This window comes from Lissotriton vulgaris, chromosome 7, assembly GCF_964263255.1.
Source record: "Lissotriton vulgaris chromosome 7, aLisVul1.2, whole genome shotgun sequence".
NCBI classification, from domain to species: Eukaryota; Metazoa; Chordata; class Amphibia; order Caudata; family Salamandridae; genus Lissotriton; species Lissotriton vulgaris.
Genome location: NC_141695.1, coordinates 326830556 through 326846736, shown reverse-complemented (window position 1 = coordinate 326846736; position 16181 = coordinate 326830556). Strand labels below are relative to the sequence as shown.

General features: G+C 43.8%; 1 protein-coding gene across 6 annotated transcripts in view; it reads left to right on the top strand.

The window, feature by feature from the left end:
* MED25 (mediator complex subunit 25) overlaps positions 1–16181 on the top strand; it is a 173847-nt gene that overhangs the window by 122405 nt on the left and 35261 nt on the right. For 4 of the 6 annotated variants that reach the window (XM_086930176.1, XM_086930175.1, XM_086930174.1 and 1 more), the window contains 4 exons: positions 1822–1879; positions 7883–7990; positions 8550–8738; positions 10173–10283. In XM_086930176.1, the coding sequence (XP_086786302.1) occupies positions 1822–1879; positions 7883–7990; positions 8550–8738; positions 10173–10283 (466 nt within the window). The remainder of the gene's footprint in view (positions 1–1821; positions 1880–7882; positions 7991–8549; positions 8739–10172; positions 10284–16181) is intronic. The other 2 variants (XM_086930179.1, XM_086930177.1) reach the window with 1 other exon arrangement.

The window sequence follows — 16181 nt, the reverse complement described above, 5'->3', positions numbered from 1 at the left end:
AGGGGCATTGCAGCTATGGCTGCTATGTAATACCCATGTAAAGGCATTCTAAATTGACAGAGTTTTAGATTACTGCTTGCAAACCTCCTGATGACCTGAGGTAATCTCTGCTGGTAATTTTGCCACGGAGGTACAGTTGGCAGATGCAGTCACTATTACAATACTACTAATAGTAGCTCACTATGATTTTCATTGACCAAAATTGCCACTTATTACAGAAAAAGTTAGTGACCCCTGCTTTAGCTCAATAGCTGATGCAGCTACAGTTTTCTGAGATAGAACACTTAATTCTCTGTTGACCTTTAAAAAAGAATAGGAGCACCATGGTTGAGACACTTAGAGGCAGGTCTAAAATGTGGATTAGTCTGTGATGGTCAGTTGAAACTGAGGCAAGCATGACTGCATAAGCTATGTAAGTAAGACAGCCGATGAAGGGATGCATAACAAAATAGGTAAGGCACACAGTCAAAACAATATGGTAGCACTCTATCTACGATATAAATGCCATTCCTCTGTTACTGAATAACACTAGATTCTGACAAGATCTCTCCTTGTGATATCTTGGTTCGGCCACTACTGCTTTATCGGTATCCCGAAACCAGCGAAAGATCTGTTCCTATGCATCATCTCTAGGTCTACACTGATATTTAAATCTTGACTAATGTCTTAGTTAGCAGGCTTCACCGACATACACGGCAGCTAATTACCCCTGATCAATCAGGCTTTATTTTGCATAGACAGGTGAGTGGGGATAATGCTATAATATCAAAAGTGAGTTTGTTGTTGCGCTCAATTACACGACTTTCCCTGTTGTAAAAATTTACCATGAATGCACAGAAACAATAGAAGGTGAGCAGCTGTTGTTTGCAGAGCTTTTGCTTTTTTGCATTTTTCTTAAATGCAGAATGCGTGCGTCCTTGTGTCAAGAATTTACGTGAGGACAAATTTCACGCGAAAATATAGTGCAAAATGTTGGATTTGCATTTCATGTAATTATATGTATTATTGCTGACATTTTACGTAATTATGGAAAAGCAAATAATGCACATTTCACTCATCCCTAGCCATACACTCAAAACAGTGTTGTAGTTGCATGACCACTTCATTTGAAACCACGCAAACTTCAACCATTGAGGTGGAAATTTCCCTAGAGGTCACCGTAGTTCAGATTTCTACCAGCATGTGGTGTGTAGAAGTCTCTGGAAAGAGCCTTTGAGAAGTAACAATGTCTAATAGAAGCAATGGATGCTTAAAAGATCAAATAAAAAAAGAGACCCCTTTCGCCTGCGTAAAAATATTTGAAATTATTCATTTACTCAAAGTATTCTAAAAATAGTGAATTCTTTGGAGTAATCGGGAACTAGCCACTTGCAGCATAATGAGATGAGAAATGTGGCCTGCCAACCTGTATTGTGCTGATACTATGTAAGTGGACATTTTTTACAAAGCCTGGCAAGGAATGGAGCTTAGTCTGGGATACTGCATTTGTTTTGTGGTTCTTGGTAGCTTTGTCATGGCTTGGAGTTGCTCTCCTGAGGCAGGCATCTTCTTGTGGCATGCTATGTTAAAGTGTTGATCTATCACATGGATGCTGTAGGACCTTGACAGATAAGATTCTACATTACATTACCAATATCTTGTGGGCTTGTATAGGATTTTTGAGGAACTGGGGAGGACGAGCCTTTGCTTGGCATTGCAGGTGTGTATTCTCGTTGTTATGCACTTGGGTTGTTGTATGGGTACTTTGCTAATGTGCTGCCATGCACATGTATTGCTCTTTTTACTTTATTTAAACATTACTAATCATGACCTTGTGTGCAGGAAAACGGACCAGTGGCCCCAGAAGCTCATCATGCAGCTCATCCCCCAGCAATTACTGGTAAGTAGCACCTGGGCTCCTTAGCTCTTCTTTTCTCCAGTAGACCTATCTAGATGTGCGCAAGAGGCAGGCAGAAAGTCTGAAAGTGGTGCTGACTTTGAGCCACATGTTTCAAGACTGAACTCTGAAGAGAAAGATTTATTTTTAGACCAATAGTAGAAACATTTAAGAGCAGAGAGAGTGGGTTAGGAATGGGGCAGGCAATGGTGTAGGAGATGCACAAACGTAACCGTTCTAGGGCCTGAAGAGGAAGCTTCTTGTTTCAGTAAGCAAGTTCAAGGTGGAGTAGAGAGAGAGTTGATCTAATGCATTGAGCAAGGATTATGGCCCTAAATAGGAGGCTTTTTGTTGGAGTTTTATGGCAGTCAGTGGCAGTGGTTATTCAGTGTCCGAAAGTTCCTGCTATATATAAATATAAATATATATCTGTGTGTGTGTGTGTGTGTGTGTGTCACTCGCACACTCTCTTTTCAGATTTTGCACTGATGCTGCTGTTTTTTTTTGGTTTTTTTTTTACTATGTAGTGCACCTAGCCCTGCTGTCCCACCAGTGCATGTGCTCTTACCCCTCAAAGTATCTGCACTATTGGCTAATACCGGATTGGCTTATTTAACTTACCCATAAGTCCCTGTTATATGGTAACAAGGGCTAGTAAGTTAACACACTAGTGGTCTGCAGCATTTACTTGTGCCACCACTACAGGAACAAAGATAAAAACGTGACTCTTGGCCTGTCACTGCGTTCTAATCTGGCAACTCAAACTGCATGGCTAAATCACTCCCCTGCCTGGTCCAACCCTTCTTTTTTATTATCTATAAGTCGGCCTTATAAGCCCATACTCCAGGCTGCTGATATTAAAAAGGACTCGTCTAATTTATACCTTGCATGCCCTGACAGTAAAAACTTGCAATTTACGTTTTACTGTAGTAAGGCTAGTAGCTCCATTGGCTAATATAGAGTTTCACTAGCCCATACACTAACTGCTAACTTTCATATGGAACCACCGAATATGGTACTTCAAGGTAGCAAATTAATTATTTCATTAAGTCTGACTCCTTGCTGAAGTCGGTTTAAAGTAACTTTTAAGCCAAAGGTGAATTTAGAAATTCACCACTTTGTTGCCCAAACCTGTGGTAGCCCTTCCTGACTGTTCGCAGCTGTTGTCCCCCGAGACAACAGGCTGCCCTCCTCCTATGGAAGGTTGAAGTCCTTACTGGAAATGGGAACAAAGTGGACTTTTGGGGTAGGAGACGTGACTTCCTCCACCTGGATGACTACCTGGTGCTGGCCACAAATGGCCCAGCTTCAAAGAGGCTGCCACCTCAGTGACGCAAATGGTGATCACACCTTATCCTACACACTCCTATGTGTTGGAAGAAGGACTGACATATTTTCCAAAGGGCGGAAACCTGTTGTAGAACCGTTTTTCCAGGAGGAGTGGTTCATTGCACTGGGTACTCCCTAGGGGAAGAAGACTTGAGCCATCTTGAATTCAGTCAGGGAAGCGTACCCTGGGACTGTTTTTGGCCATCTCTCCAGGAAGTGATGTACAGTGGGAAAGGTTGCCCTGTGGGAACTGTTGCCCCATTGGCTAGTGAGTCCTTCTCTCTCACAAACACGAAGTTGGCATAAAACTAGACTGGAAAGAAAACTGAAAAAGGACTGGCTTGCTGCTCCCGGGACCCAGCAAAGAGAGTCTGTACCCAAGGGGACCTGCAAAGAGGACTGTGCCCCTTGTGCCCAATCGTGGAAAAGAGCTCCACTTCTGTCAGGACAGAAGAAGTGACTTCAAGGCTACGTTTCTCGCCTCAAGTTAATCATCAGGAGTAAAAAAGCTAAAGAAGCCTGCTCCCTCTAGAATCCAGCTGCCCAGGAATGCATGGGTGCCGCTGGGCCTGAGACTATCCTTGACGTTCATGGATCCAAGGTTGACCCCAGGACGACTCGCCACATCTCTTCTGCGTCCTGTAAGCCCAGCATCAGAACCACTTCTTTGCTGCACTGCAGTAAAGAATAACAAGCATTGGAAATGCAATAGGTCTCGCACCATTAGAGTTAGTGCTTTTAGAATTGTTTATGGGTTTTTTTTGTAAATGTTTAGCATTTTTGTTTCCTGTAGCCAATGGTAAAGTAATACAAATAAAAAAAGCCATAAACATTTCTAAAAGCTCTAACTGAAATGGTCTGAGAACTATTGCACTGTGTGAGGGTGAGTGAGGGTGAGGGTGAGTGAGGGTGAGTGAGGGTGAGTGAGGGTGAGTGAGGGTGATGGAGTGAGGGTGATGGAGTGAGGGTGATGGAGTGAGGGTGATGGAGTGAGGGTGATGGAGTGAGGGTGATGGAGTGAGGGTGATGGAGTGAGGGCGAGTGAGGGTGAGTGAGGGTGAGTGAGGGTGAGGGTGAGTGAGGTGTTGAGGGGGAGTGAGGTGTTGAGGGTGAGTGAGGGTGAGTGTGAGTGTGAGTGAGGGTGAGTGAGGGTGAGGGGTTTTGGGTGAGTGAGGGTGAGGGGGAGTAGTTGAGGCTGAGTGAGGGTGAGTGAGGGGTTGAGGGTGAGGGGTTGAGGGTGAGGGGTTGAGGGTGAGGGGTTGAGGGTGAGGGGTTGAGGGTGAGTGAGGGTGAGGGTGAGTGAGGGTGAGGGGTTGAGGGTGAGTGAGGGGTTGAGGGTGAGTGAGGGGTTGAGGGTGAGGGGTTGAGGGTGAGGGAGGGTTCATCGAATATTTATTGGCCTGAAATATGCTCGCTGTTGTTTCATCCCGTTTATGCATGGAGGTGTCTCTGGAGGATAACATAAACACTCACGCTCGGTACACTGTAAACCCGCTGCAGTGAATTAATTCGAGTTTTGGGCCGGTTTCAAACTTAATCCAGCCCTCTCGGAAAAGCTAGCAAATGCCCCCTGGCCGCATGAGAACGACACAACGCTGTGGCCTCCACAGAGGGTGTTCCATACACACAACCACTTGCTGTAGTGCTTTGTCCACTTGTAACGGAATCTGGAGAAGGCCGGGGGCGAAATGTCAACAGAGGAAAGAAAGCAAACTCAACCTGGGAGCCGGGTTCAGCCTGGAGTGCCGCTTCCGGGAAGGGCAATGTCCTTCTGGGGAAATTGGGCGCATTGTTTATGCAGAACAAACTGCTCTTCTTAAAGAGGCGGTTAATCCCGTCAAAGGCAATTGCCACAAAATTAGCTAAATGAATTAATGAACATGAAAGAAAGCCCCACAGCTTATCGGCACAATGCCGACGCTGTCTGGATGCCACAGTGAAAGCCGGGCGCTCGGCCAAATGCCATCCCATATGCGAGGAAGCTGCGCAAAAAAGTGCCGCAGGCCTAGAAGTGTCCTGAAGAACTAACTGCTAAGAAAGAAATTTTCAGCATGAAAATCAGGATGCTGTCACCACAGCTGGGCTGTAAATTTACCACTTACTACAAATGACTGAAAACGATGTTAGTTTCTGCATTTCCTCTTCTAAATTTTAAATGTTTTTTGCGCCCAACATAGCAATCGCTTGTTACCCTGCAGCAATTTTAAAGGTTACTGTGCTGAGACAGGCTGTATAGTCGGGATTAGCATCTTCTGGCGGTACCAAGCAGCTATTTAGTAGAGGTCTTTCAAGCTAGCAGCCTTCGATACAGGGTTGGAGAGGAAGGATAACCAAACAAGCACGTCATACAGAGCATGAATGCACTGTACACAATGCTGCATGCCCCAGGTCGAAACAAAGAGAACGCAGCACTTGACCCACGCATTCTTTGAAACACTGGAGAATGCACAGGTAGTAAAAGGAAAATGCTGAAGTAAATACGTCCCATCCACAACCTGGACTTGGTTGTTAATATTTTCGTTCAGAGTTTTCGCACCGTGTGTGGGTGACAAGTCAAACAGACCTGTGCTATAAAACACACTGCAAGAAGAAAAAAAAGAGAACGCTCATTGTTAGAAAACAAACCCTGATTAAAATAGGATAAACAACAAATAAGGGCCACCAGGCACAGCGATTGCTTTTTTTTTTTTACCACAAAAAAAGCGAAAGAGAAAGCAGGGTAACCTGACCCAGGAGGGGGGAGGGGGGAGGAGAAATGCGACATGGCGGGGAGGGGGCGGAGCGGGGGAGAGGGTGTGTGTGAAAGAAAGCAAACTCAACCTGGGGGCCGGGTTCAGCCTGGAGTGCCGCTTCCGGGAAGGGCAATGTCCTTCTGGGGAAATTGGGCGCATTGTTTATGCAGAACAAACCGCTCTTCTTAAAGAGGCGGTTAATCCCGTCAAAGGCAATTGCCACAAAATTAGCTAAATGAATTAATGAACATGAAAGAAAGCCCCACAGCTTATCGGCACAATGCCGACGCTGTCTGGATGCCACAGTGAAAGCCGGGCGCTCGGCCAAATGCCATCCCATATGCGAGGAAGCTGCGCAAAAAAGTGCCGCAGGCCTAGAAGTGTCCTGAAGAACTAACTGCTAAGAAAGAAATTTTCAGCATGAAAATCAGGATGCTGTCACCACAGCTGGGCTGTAAATTTACCACTTACTACAAATGACTGAAAACGATGTTAGTTTCTGCATTTCCTCTTCTAAATTTTAAATGTTTTTTGCGCCCAACATAGCAATCGCTTGTTACCCTGCAGCAATTTTAAAGGTTACTGTGCTGAGACAGGCTGTATAGTCGGGATTAGCATCTTCTGGCGGTACCAAGCAGGGTAACCTGACCCAGGAGGGGGGAGGGGGGAGGGTGGAGGAGAAATGCGACATGGCGGGGAGTGGGCGGAGCGGGGGAGAGGGTGTGTGTGTTGTTAGGAGGGCATTGCGAAATGCGAGACGGCGGGAAGGGGAGGGGCGGAGCGGGTAAACCAAGACGGACGTGCACGCGCTTTTAAGCTCAATGCGCATGCGCATTGAGCTTAAAAGTCACGGGCACTGCAAGGAATCGCCACGATTCCTTGCAGTGTGGATAAAGAGTGGATAAGTCTCAATACTCTCGCTTGCTCGATGCGCATGCGCATCGACAGGCGAGACCTAAAAATACAGTGAGGGCCCCTAAGGACACTGGACCTGACAGTTAACTGTCTCCCTGGATTCATGCGGTGCCTGCGACTGGCTCTCAACCCATTGCGGTCCATCCAAGAGTTGTATTAGCTGTTCACGCCCAGTAAGTCAGAACCACTAAGCTACATTCAACAATTTATTGCATTTTAAGGATTGGACTAGTGATTTTTCTTAACTTTGAAAAATCATATCTTTGGTTTCCCTCAATCGATTTTTGGAGTCTATTTAAAAATAAAAATGTACCCAATTTTTATAAATTGGTGTCAGATTTTTATTGTGTTCTGTTTCTCACTTTTTGACTGTTTTGGTATGTCCCAATGCTTTACAGTTGTTTACAGTTGTTCCTTTGATTAAGCCTAAATGCTCTGTGCCAGCTAAGGATTTTTATTAAAGAACCTAACTACACCCGATAGTGATTGTGACGTTATTATATGGTGAGGTCTCACAACCACACAACATAATAATCCACTTTCCTACCGTCTGCATTATCCTGCGTATTAGTTTTTTTGTAAATTACTTTTTCGCCTGACCCTAAATTAAATTGATCAACCTTCTCAAGCCCTTATTAAACCCCTAAGGCAGGGCCCCCAAACCGGTCCTGGAGGGCCGGATCCATGCCAGATTTTTTGGATCTCCCTATTGAGATACATGTAGTAATTTTAAAAATCTGGCATGGATCCGGCCCTCCAGGACCGGTTTGGAGACCCCTGCCCTAAGGTAACTCCTACATTGCGTAATGGACGTCTCTGTTTGTCGATGCAATTAGATTTCTTATTTCCTTGCAACGTACATCATATTGATTGCTTCTGGGTATGCTTCAACAGAATGAGTCAACTATAATGTTGAAATAGTGGCCTGGTCCATGAGCTTTAAACATTTTAGTTCGAGGTCAGTTTGATGTTGAATTCTCTAGGCTCTGTTAACATTGACACTCCTGAAAACTCTTCCTCTTTCTTACAGACCACTCTGGGCCCTCTCTTTCGAAATTCTCGAATGGTCCAGTTCCATTTTACAAATAAAGACTTGGAGTCTCTGAAGGGCCTCTACAGAATCATGGGCAATGGATTTGTAAGACTGCTTCTCACTTTGTGCCTTCTTGCTTTAATATCTAGGTGTATCGCTTCACATGTCATTGTACCCCTTGTTTGGGCTGTTGTAGGTCTTCTCAGTTGTCTGTTATTCTAACCTTTAGTTTTCTAATGCTTGTCTACTTGTCTGTTTTGTAACCTTTGCCCTAGGATTTGCTTATCTTCTCATCATGTGCCCTAGTTTTGCTGTTTTCTCTTCCTTATCCTTTATATGTTCATTGTGGTTTGCTTTTCCTTTCCTCCATACTCTATAACATGTGACTTGGGTTTGATGATCTTATTGGCATGCTCCTTAGGTTTAGGCTTTTTATCAATGTAGCCTGTGCCTTGGGATCAATGTGTGTCTGCCTTTTAGCCTGCCTTTATTTATCTTGGTCTTAAATTTACGCCCATCAACACATAATGTCACCCTAACTCATGCCTTGAGTTTTTACCTACTCACTTTGTTGGAATGTGTATCTTGGATGTTTGTCTCCATGTTTCTGTTATATGTCACTTGTTTTTTTGCCTCTCTATTTACCTTGAACCTTGATTTTCAGGCAGGCTGTGTACACTTCCCGCATACTGCACCCTGTGAAGTGAGGGTCCTAATGTTGCTGTACTCGTCAAAGAAGAAAATTTTCATGGGGCTCATCCCCTACGATCAGAGTGGTTTTGTCAATGGCATTCGACAGGTGATCACCAATCACAAGCAGGTTCAGCAGCAGAAGATTGACCAGCATCGCAGTGTAAGAGAAAACCTGTCTCACCCTCTCTTGTCCCTGTTAGTTTTCCCTTGCTCCTCACCCTGTATGGTTTCGTTTTTGTCTAGTTGTGTAACTCCCTCATCCCTTTTCGTTTCTGATTCTCCCACCATACTATCTGGCTAGATCTCCCATCTCCTCCTCATCCCTCTGTGAAACCTCTCTATTTCTCTCCATTTTCCCTTCTCTACCATGTTTGTTTACCCTCCATTTTGTTGGTATCTGGTCCCTTCTCTGCCTTCCCTAACTTTGCCGTTCACTGCCCACCACCCGATTTGAGTCGTTCTGTGCCCCTTGATCCTCCTCTCCATTCTTTCTCTCCCATCGATCCCTCCCTACTATTCCTTGTCTGGGCTACTTGAAATAGTTTTCTCGGAACTCCCACCCATTCCACAGTCTGTGTAAAATCTCCCTTCCTCTGCTCTTTCCCACTCCTCAATCTCTGAGCTGCCTCTCATCACTCCAATTAACCTTTTAATCTCTCTGATGCTACTTTCATTTTTTAACCATAGTTTGCTAGCCTTAATGTGTGAAGGAAAATTGCCCTTTTCTCTATTTTTGATCAAAACGTGAGCTCCATCTGCACAAATCTGTAACGTGTGGCTACATTCTGCATCCCTTATTTACCTGTTTTTCAATAAATATGGCATTCTGTTTATTTAATTTTGGAATTGTTTGTTGCACTGTTTTATTTTGTTACTGTTTTGCAACTTTACACACAATAGAGAATTACCCCTAAATTTGGTTGCCATTTTACCGTAGCACCATCTCAGTGAACCTGTAAACTTATGAACGCTACAATTTTCTCACAAAGCTAATATTTTGGCATTCACGGTTCATTGCAAATGTTCCCACCATGGGCCCTAAATACATGTATGTTTTGGAGGACAGACACCTGCTTTGTAAATTGATTCTCCTACAAGGGCGCAAAAATCTATTCATCTAAGTCATTCATTCAGTGATGGAAATCCTGCTGGCCACCAATGGCGGATATTATCTCTGTTTACCAAAGTAAACATTCAACCACTAATAATCTGGCAACCATGTTCCCATCCCTTCTGAACTACTTTTATGATCTTATCCAAAGACCCCTCCAACAGATATCCTTCACCTTTTCTTTTTTGCCCTCAATCCCACTGATACCATCACTACTCAGTTGTATGTTTATAGTTCTGTTTGTGTGCCCTCCTAATATCATTCTAATTTCATCGGCCCCATAGTCGTAGCTGTGACCTCTTCATTTTAATAAGACCGCCAGTATCTTACCACCCATCACGTTGCCCATCTATCCATCAATTAGTATTATATGAATATTTTGAATGCTAATTTATCGACAGATGAGCATTATGGTGGTTGGTAAGAGATTGGTTTGAGAAAAAGGATTCCACATAAAAAAAACTTGTCCTTCTGCAATTTCAGCAAATGGGAAACGCCCAGGCTATGGCTGCTGGCTCTGTAGCACCGGGTGCCCAAGCTTTTCTTCAGAAGCAACCTGGAACGTTGCCAATGGCACAGGGAGTCCAGCAACAGGTGTGAAATGCATGCCTTGATTGGCTTTCTGCGCAGTTTTGTATGTTATTTTAGTTGACTTGATTGCTGTTATATTTGAATGTCAAGCAAATGTGGTAGGCAAATGTCACTAAATTTCACTATCTCTTCTGGGCCGGTTTGCTTTCATTGTTCCTTTTCCAAATGTCTTGGGTCATCTCCCTCCAAAATCTCTTCTGTTTATTAGTTACTCTTGACCTTATCTTCCAAGGTATCCTTTTGGTAAATGGTTTTCTTCAATCTCTTCCGACAATCTGCTGTGAAACTGTCCCTTATGAGGCTTTTTCTTGGGATTGAGGGTCTGCCATTGTTTGAGGAACTGTTGTTTACCACTGGTGCTCCAGGACCATCAATACAATAATATTATTTTTAAAGTTTGTACTTTTAAGTTTTGATTGCATTCTTATTTTTTAATCTTATTTTGTTTTCTATTCCTCAAAAACAAAGATCCAACCCCAGTGGTGTTGTTTTTTGAGTACAAAAAAAACTTGATGTCCCCTTTCATTAGTTATCAGGGATACAGTAATTAGTGTCCATGCTTAACACAGCTCCGTGTTCGAGACCAACTGAAAGCCCAGCTTGTCTCTGCATTTTCAGTTGGAGCAAATGTAAAAGTGGATCGGCACCTACTGTGACGTACTAAACTTTAGAGGCTTGTATTCCAAAAATGGCTAGTCGTTGTCTGTTCTTTAGTAGCTGGGGCACCCTTGGGACAGTTGGAGAGAGTGGCAAGCTTCCCTCACTGGACTCGTGTGTTCCATTCTAATCTAAGAACTAAATCAAACTTTACGATGAAGACCCAACCAATTCTTATAGTATAATGTTATGGTTAAAGTATTTGTAGAACACCACATACACCAGATGTTTCTTGGTGCTAAACTGTAAAAATGTGGGAAGTGTATAATTTGCATTTTATGGGTTACACACATAAGTTGTAGGAGACTTCCTTAAAAGGGGACAGAGATGATTGACTTGAGGGTAAGAGGACAATTAAAGGACAAGAAGAGCAATTCAGGAAATAATGGCTTCAAAAAGGATCTGTTCCCAAATGTTTTGTGAAGTTTTGCAAGCTGTAGCACATATTTTTGAGCTAACCATAAATGACTTGGGGGTCCGGATGAATTGTTTTCCCTATCAGCTCTAGAGTGTTGGAAAAAAATTCTCTTGTTGATGTTTGTCCTTGTTTTAAAAATGACCTTGTTATGGAGTGGTAACCAGTGAAATTTCCTCTGTGTCATAGTGATGCACTCAGAGTTTTTTGGACCACGGGAAAGGCCTGCAGGTGCATTTTGTTTTACCTGGCATGGGGAAATAAGTATATTGGGGCAGCTAGAAAGGTAACATTTGCTGACCTACATTAAATGATGGCACTGACCCTTTGTATTCTAGGATTTTATGCTAGAAAAGGCATGATAGTATGCAGAAATTTTAAATCGAAGGAAGCAAGACTTGATAATATATGCATCCTGAGTCACTAATCTAAGTTAGAGTGAATAAGAATGCTTAAATTATAAATGGTAGCAGAAGGAGGAAGCCCATCATCCATCTAGATTTGTTTTGGTGGGTGTTCACAACAGTTCCTCTTTGTTAGGTTTAAGCTTCAGATCATTTGTTAATATTCGCCATTTATTAACTGAAATCTATCCACCAAAGCGAAGTCTATTTGTCATTCAGACTCTAGAGAGATTGAAGACCAACATTTAATTGGGTTTAAATTAAGAATTCTGTTTCTCTTTCTGAAGCTGTGCTAAAGTCGGCATGTATATGGTAAAGAGTAGGGGCAGCTAGAATTGATCCTGGCAGGACCTCATATGCACTTCCCCTCAGCTAAGAAGAAAAAAGGCGGAAAAGCAATTACTTGGTGGCAGTCGTACAAAAACGTTTGATAATAAAAATGTGGGTCCAGGAGGACAATAGTCCCTGAACAGCTGGAATCCGTCAATCTTCGCAAGTCATCTGTAACTGATACCACCACACATTCTGTGCTTCTGCCTGGTTAAATCCCGCTTGATTAGAGTCTAGCGGGTTATTGCAGCAAAACCAGATGTGTTAGTAACTTTGATAAATATAGGAGAACTGATAAAGGATGATAGTACATTTTTTTTTAACTGTTTGACTTCTGTTTCTTTCCAAAATTTAGTTTCAAGGGAGCAGTTAAAAAGCAACAATTAATTGATCAGAACTAGTACTAGCTTTTGTATGTATTTGGCTAGGCAGACATCTAAAGGTTATCCACTAGGATAACTTTCTTGTAACAACTCCGAAACATCAGAGTCCTGAGGTAAGAGAGGTACTAGGAATTGCCATTGGTCGAAGAGAGCTGACATAAGCGGGTTGGATAATCTTCTCTTGAGTGGCATTTGTATAATGAAACATATTTTCTTGAGTAAAGAGTGTGTTCGAGGCATATGAGCTGCAGTTCTTACACTGGTCATTAGATTAGTTCGCCACCTGGTGTTGGGCTCGGATGATTGCATGTTGTTGTCGTCTTGGAAGAAGTCTTTGTGGTCACAAGATAGGTGACTCCTCCCTTGGACGATAGTGCGCATCGGCTCCATCCTTAGATTGTTTTTTTCCGCCACTGGGTTCGGATGAAATTTTTCCGGTCGAAATCTACTTTTCAAGTACTTCGACGCATAAAAACGTATTCAAACTTCACCAAACTGCTTTCGATATCAACAAACATTGTCTCGACTACATCGACGCGGGCCGTTCGGCCTATCCACGCCGTGAGGCCTAAACCTCATGGAAAGGACGCCATTCAAAAGATGGCCCAACTGTGGAGCAAAGTTCCCACACAGTGACCATCACGAGATGTGTAACCTGTGCTTATCGCCAGAACACGACGAATCCAGCTGCACAGCCTGTGCGTCCTTTCGATCCAAGAAAACCATTTGAGATCGGAGGGCCCGTCGCACGACATGCAGAGATCGGCCCCGGATCCAGTGGATATCTTCGACGAAGAAGTTCTGCTCGTTCCTGAAGAAGATTCAGATGATCTCCAAATCGTATCCGAGGCAGACGACTCAGATGACTCCATACCATCGGGTCAGCGCGAAAGTACTGCCCCATACCCACCACCCAAATCGAAGGCAAAGGTCAGCACTCCGCCTCTGGGGCCCAGTCACGACCAAAAACACACTTCGAAAGCCCCGCCATCGAGCCCGGCTCCGAAGAAAATACTCAAGCCTTCCGGTAGCTCCTTACCAAGCAAGCCGCACGTGCCGATCCCACCAGCTCCCTCGGCACCGAAACCTAAAGAAGTCTCAGCCTCCGAAACCGTTAACTTCTAAAGACAAAACTATGAAGCCAGGGTCTGACGCCTCGAAGCCGATGAGACCAGCTTCCACTCCGAAGCCAATATCTTCGGTACCGAAACCTACAAGGGGTGATTCCGATGCGCTCAAGCCCTCGAGTCCGAAAACAACACCTTCGGTGCCGAAATCTACGCCACAGGACACAGTTACAACTCCTAAGGCTAAAGACAAGCAGCAACCATGCCCAGAACCGAATAAATCGGCACCGGCAAAGGTTCCGCAGAAGAACTTTTCCAACCTGATCCTCTACAAAAGAAGATCTACATTGACCCAAAACAGGTCATGTATCCACTACACCACACAGGAAGAGGAAATCAAACACAGCACCTACACCTGCAGTGCCTGTCAAGAAGAAGGACTCTGCCACATCTCCTATGCACCCTTCTTATCCTATACTTCCTTCTCCTTCATCTCCTTTTCCTCCTAACAATTCACCTCAGAATTCTCCTGAACACTGTCCTCCTCTTTCTTCACCACAGACACCTCAAAATGATGAGGAGTATATCATAGGGGGAGGGGTAGACCCAGATGAGCCTTTTCCCTACCCTGTTGATGATCCAGATTGGGAGTATCCAAACCCACAAGATGTGTCAGATATTCCTGACCCACAGTCATATCCATCAAACCTTCTCCCCAGAAGACAATATTGGTTTTAGGCAATTACTGAATAGGGCTGCCGTTTATCATGGGGTCACCATGCATTCTGATGAGGCAGAGGAAGATTTTTTATTAGATACTTTTGAACAATCACAAAGGTCTGTTCAAATTCTTCCTATGATCAAAGGGGTCATCAAACATGCTCCAGAGGTATTTAAAGATCCTGTACGTGCTAGGATCCTAAACCCTAGAATTGAGAAAAAGTACAGGCCTGCTCCTGGTGACCCAGCCTACATTAAAGGACAGCTACCCTTAGATTCCCTAGTTGTCTCAAATGCTATAAAAAGAGCAAACTCACAGACATCAGGTCAGGCACCACCCCCTGATAAAGAATCTAAGGCGATAGATGCTTCAGGCAAAAGAATAGCTGCACAAGCTACTAATAGATGGCGTATAGCTAACATGCAAGCCCTCCTTGCAAGATATGACAGGGCTCATTATGATCAGTTAGAAAAATTAATGCAACATCTACCTGACCAATATAAATGACCTTATACAAGAAGGCAAGTTAATTTCAAATGCCTCAATCAAGTGTGCACTTGATGTAGCAAACACTGCATCTAGAGCTGTAAACACTAGTGTTCTACTTAGACGTCATGCGTGGCTACGCATTTCAGGATTTAAGCAGGAAGTGCAAACTACCATATTAAATCAGCCATTCAACCAACATCAATTGTTTGGACCAGAGGTAGACACAGCACTTGAGAAAATGAAAAAAGATACAGATACAGCCAAATCCATGGGCGCTTTGCAATCCACACAGGCTAGAGGCTCTTTTCGTCGTTCTTTCTATAGAGGAGGCTCCAAACAAACTGGAGAAGACAATACAGCTTCCTTCAAATCCAATACACAGGCATCCTCCAGTAAAGGCTATTTTAGAGGAGGCTATAGAGGCAACAACAATAAAGGAAGAGGTCGAGGTAACAACAATAATCGAACCTCTTCCACCACAAAACAGGGACTTCCCTCTGCTCCTCCAACAGCACTCCACTCCTGTGGGGGGCAGACTAACACAGTTCCTACCTGTCTGGAATTCCATCACAACAGACAGGTGGGTAAGACAAATTATCCAGTATGGCTACTGCCTCGAACTTACAGCTACCCCTCCACACATACCACCCAGGCAGCGTCCAATGTCTACAGAACATCTTACGCTGCTCAAACAAGAAGTCCTATCACTTCTTCAAAAGAACGCAATAGAAATAGTTCCTTTACAACATCAAGGAACAGGGGTTTACTCGCTGTATTTTCTAATACCCAAAAAAGACGGGACACTAAGACCAATTCTCGACCTCAGGCCCCTCAATCACTATATACATTCCGATCATTTTCATATGATCACTTTACAACAAGTGCTCCCATTGCTGCAACAAGGCGACTTCCTTACAACACTAGATCTAAAAGACGCCTACTTCCACATTCCAATGCATCCTTCTCACAGGAAGTATCTAAGGTTTCTACTGGAAGGACAGCATTATCAATTCAAAGTCCTTCCATTCGGGGTAACAACTGCACCAAGAGTGTTCACAAAGTGCCTAGCAGTAGTAGCAGCACATCTCAGAAGACAACAGATACATGTCTTCCCTTATCTAGACGATTGGCACATAAAAGCCAAGTCATTCAATCAGTGTGTCCAACACACGCATCAAACAATTCAAATTTTGCACGAATTAGGGTTCACAATCAACTACATCGTCGCACCTACAGCCCTCTCATGTACATCAATATTTAGGGGCTACAATAAACACGTCTACAGCTCTAGCGTATCCCAGTCCAGCAAGGATACAGAGCATTCAAACCTTAGTCACAAAGTTCCAACATCAACACTCTCTCCCTGCCAGAGTGTTCATGAGACTAATAGGCATGATGGCATCTTGCATCTTCATTGTACCATATGCAAGACTGC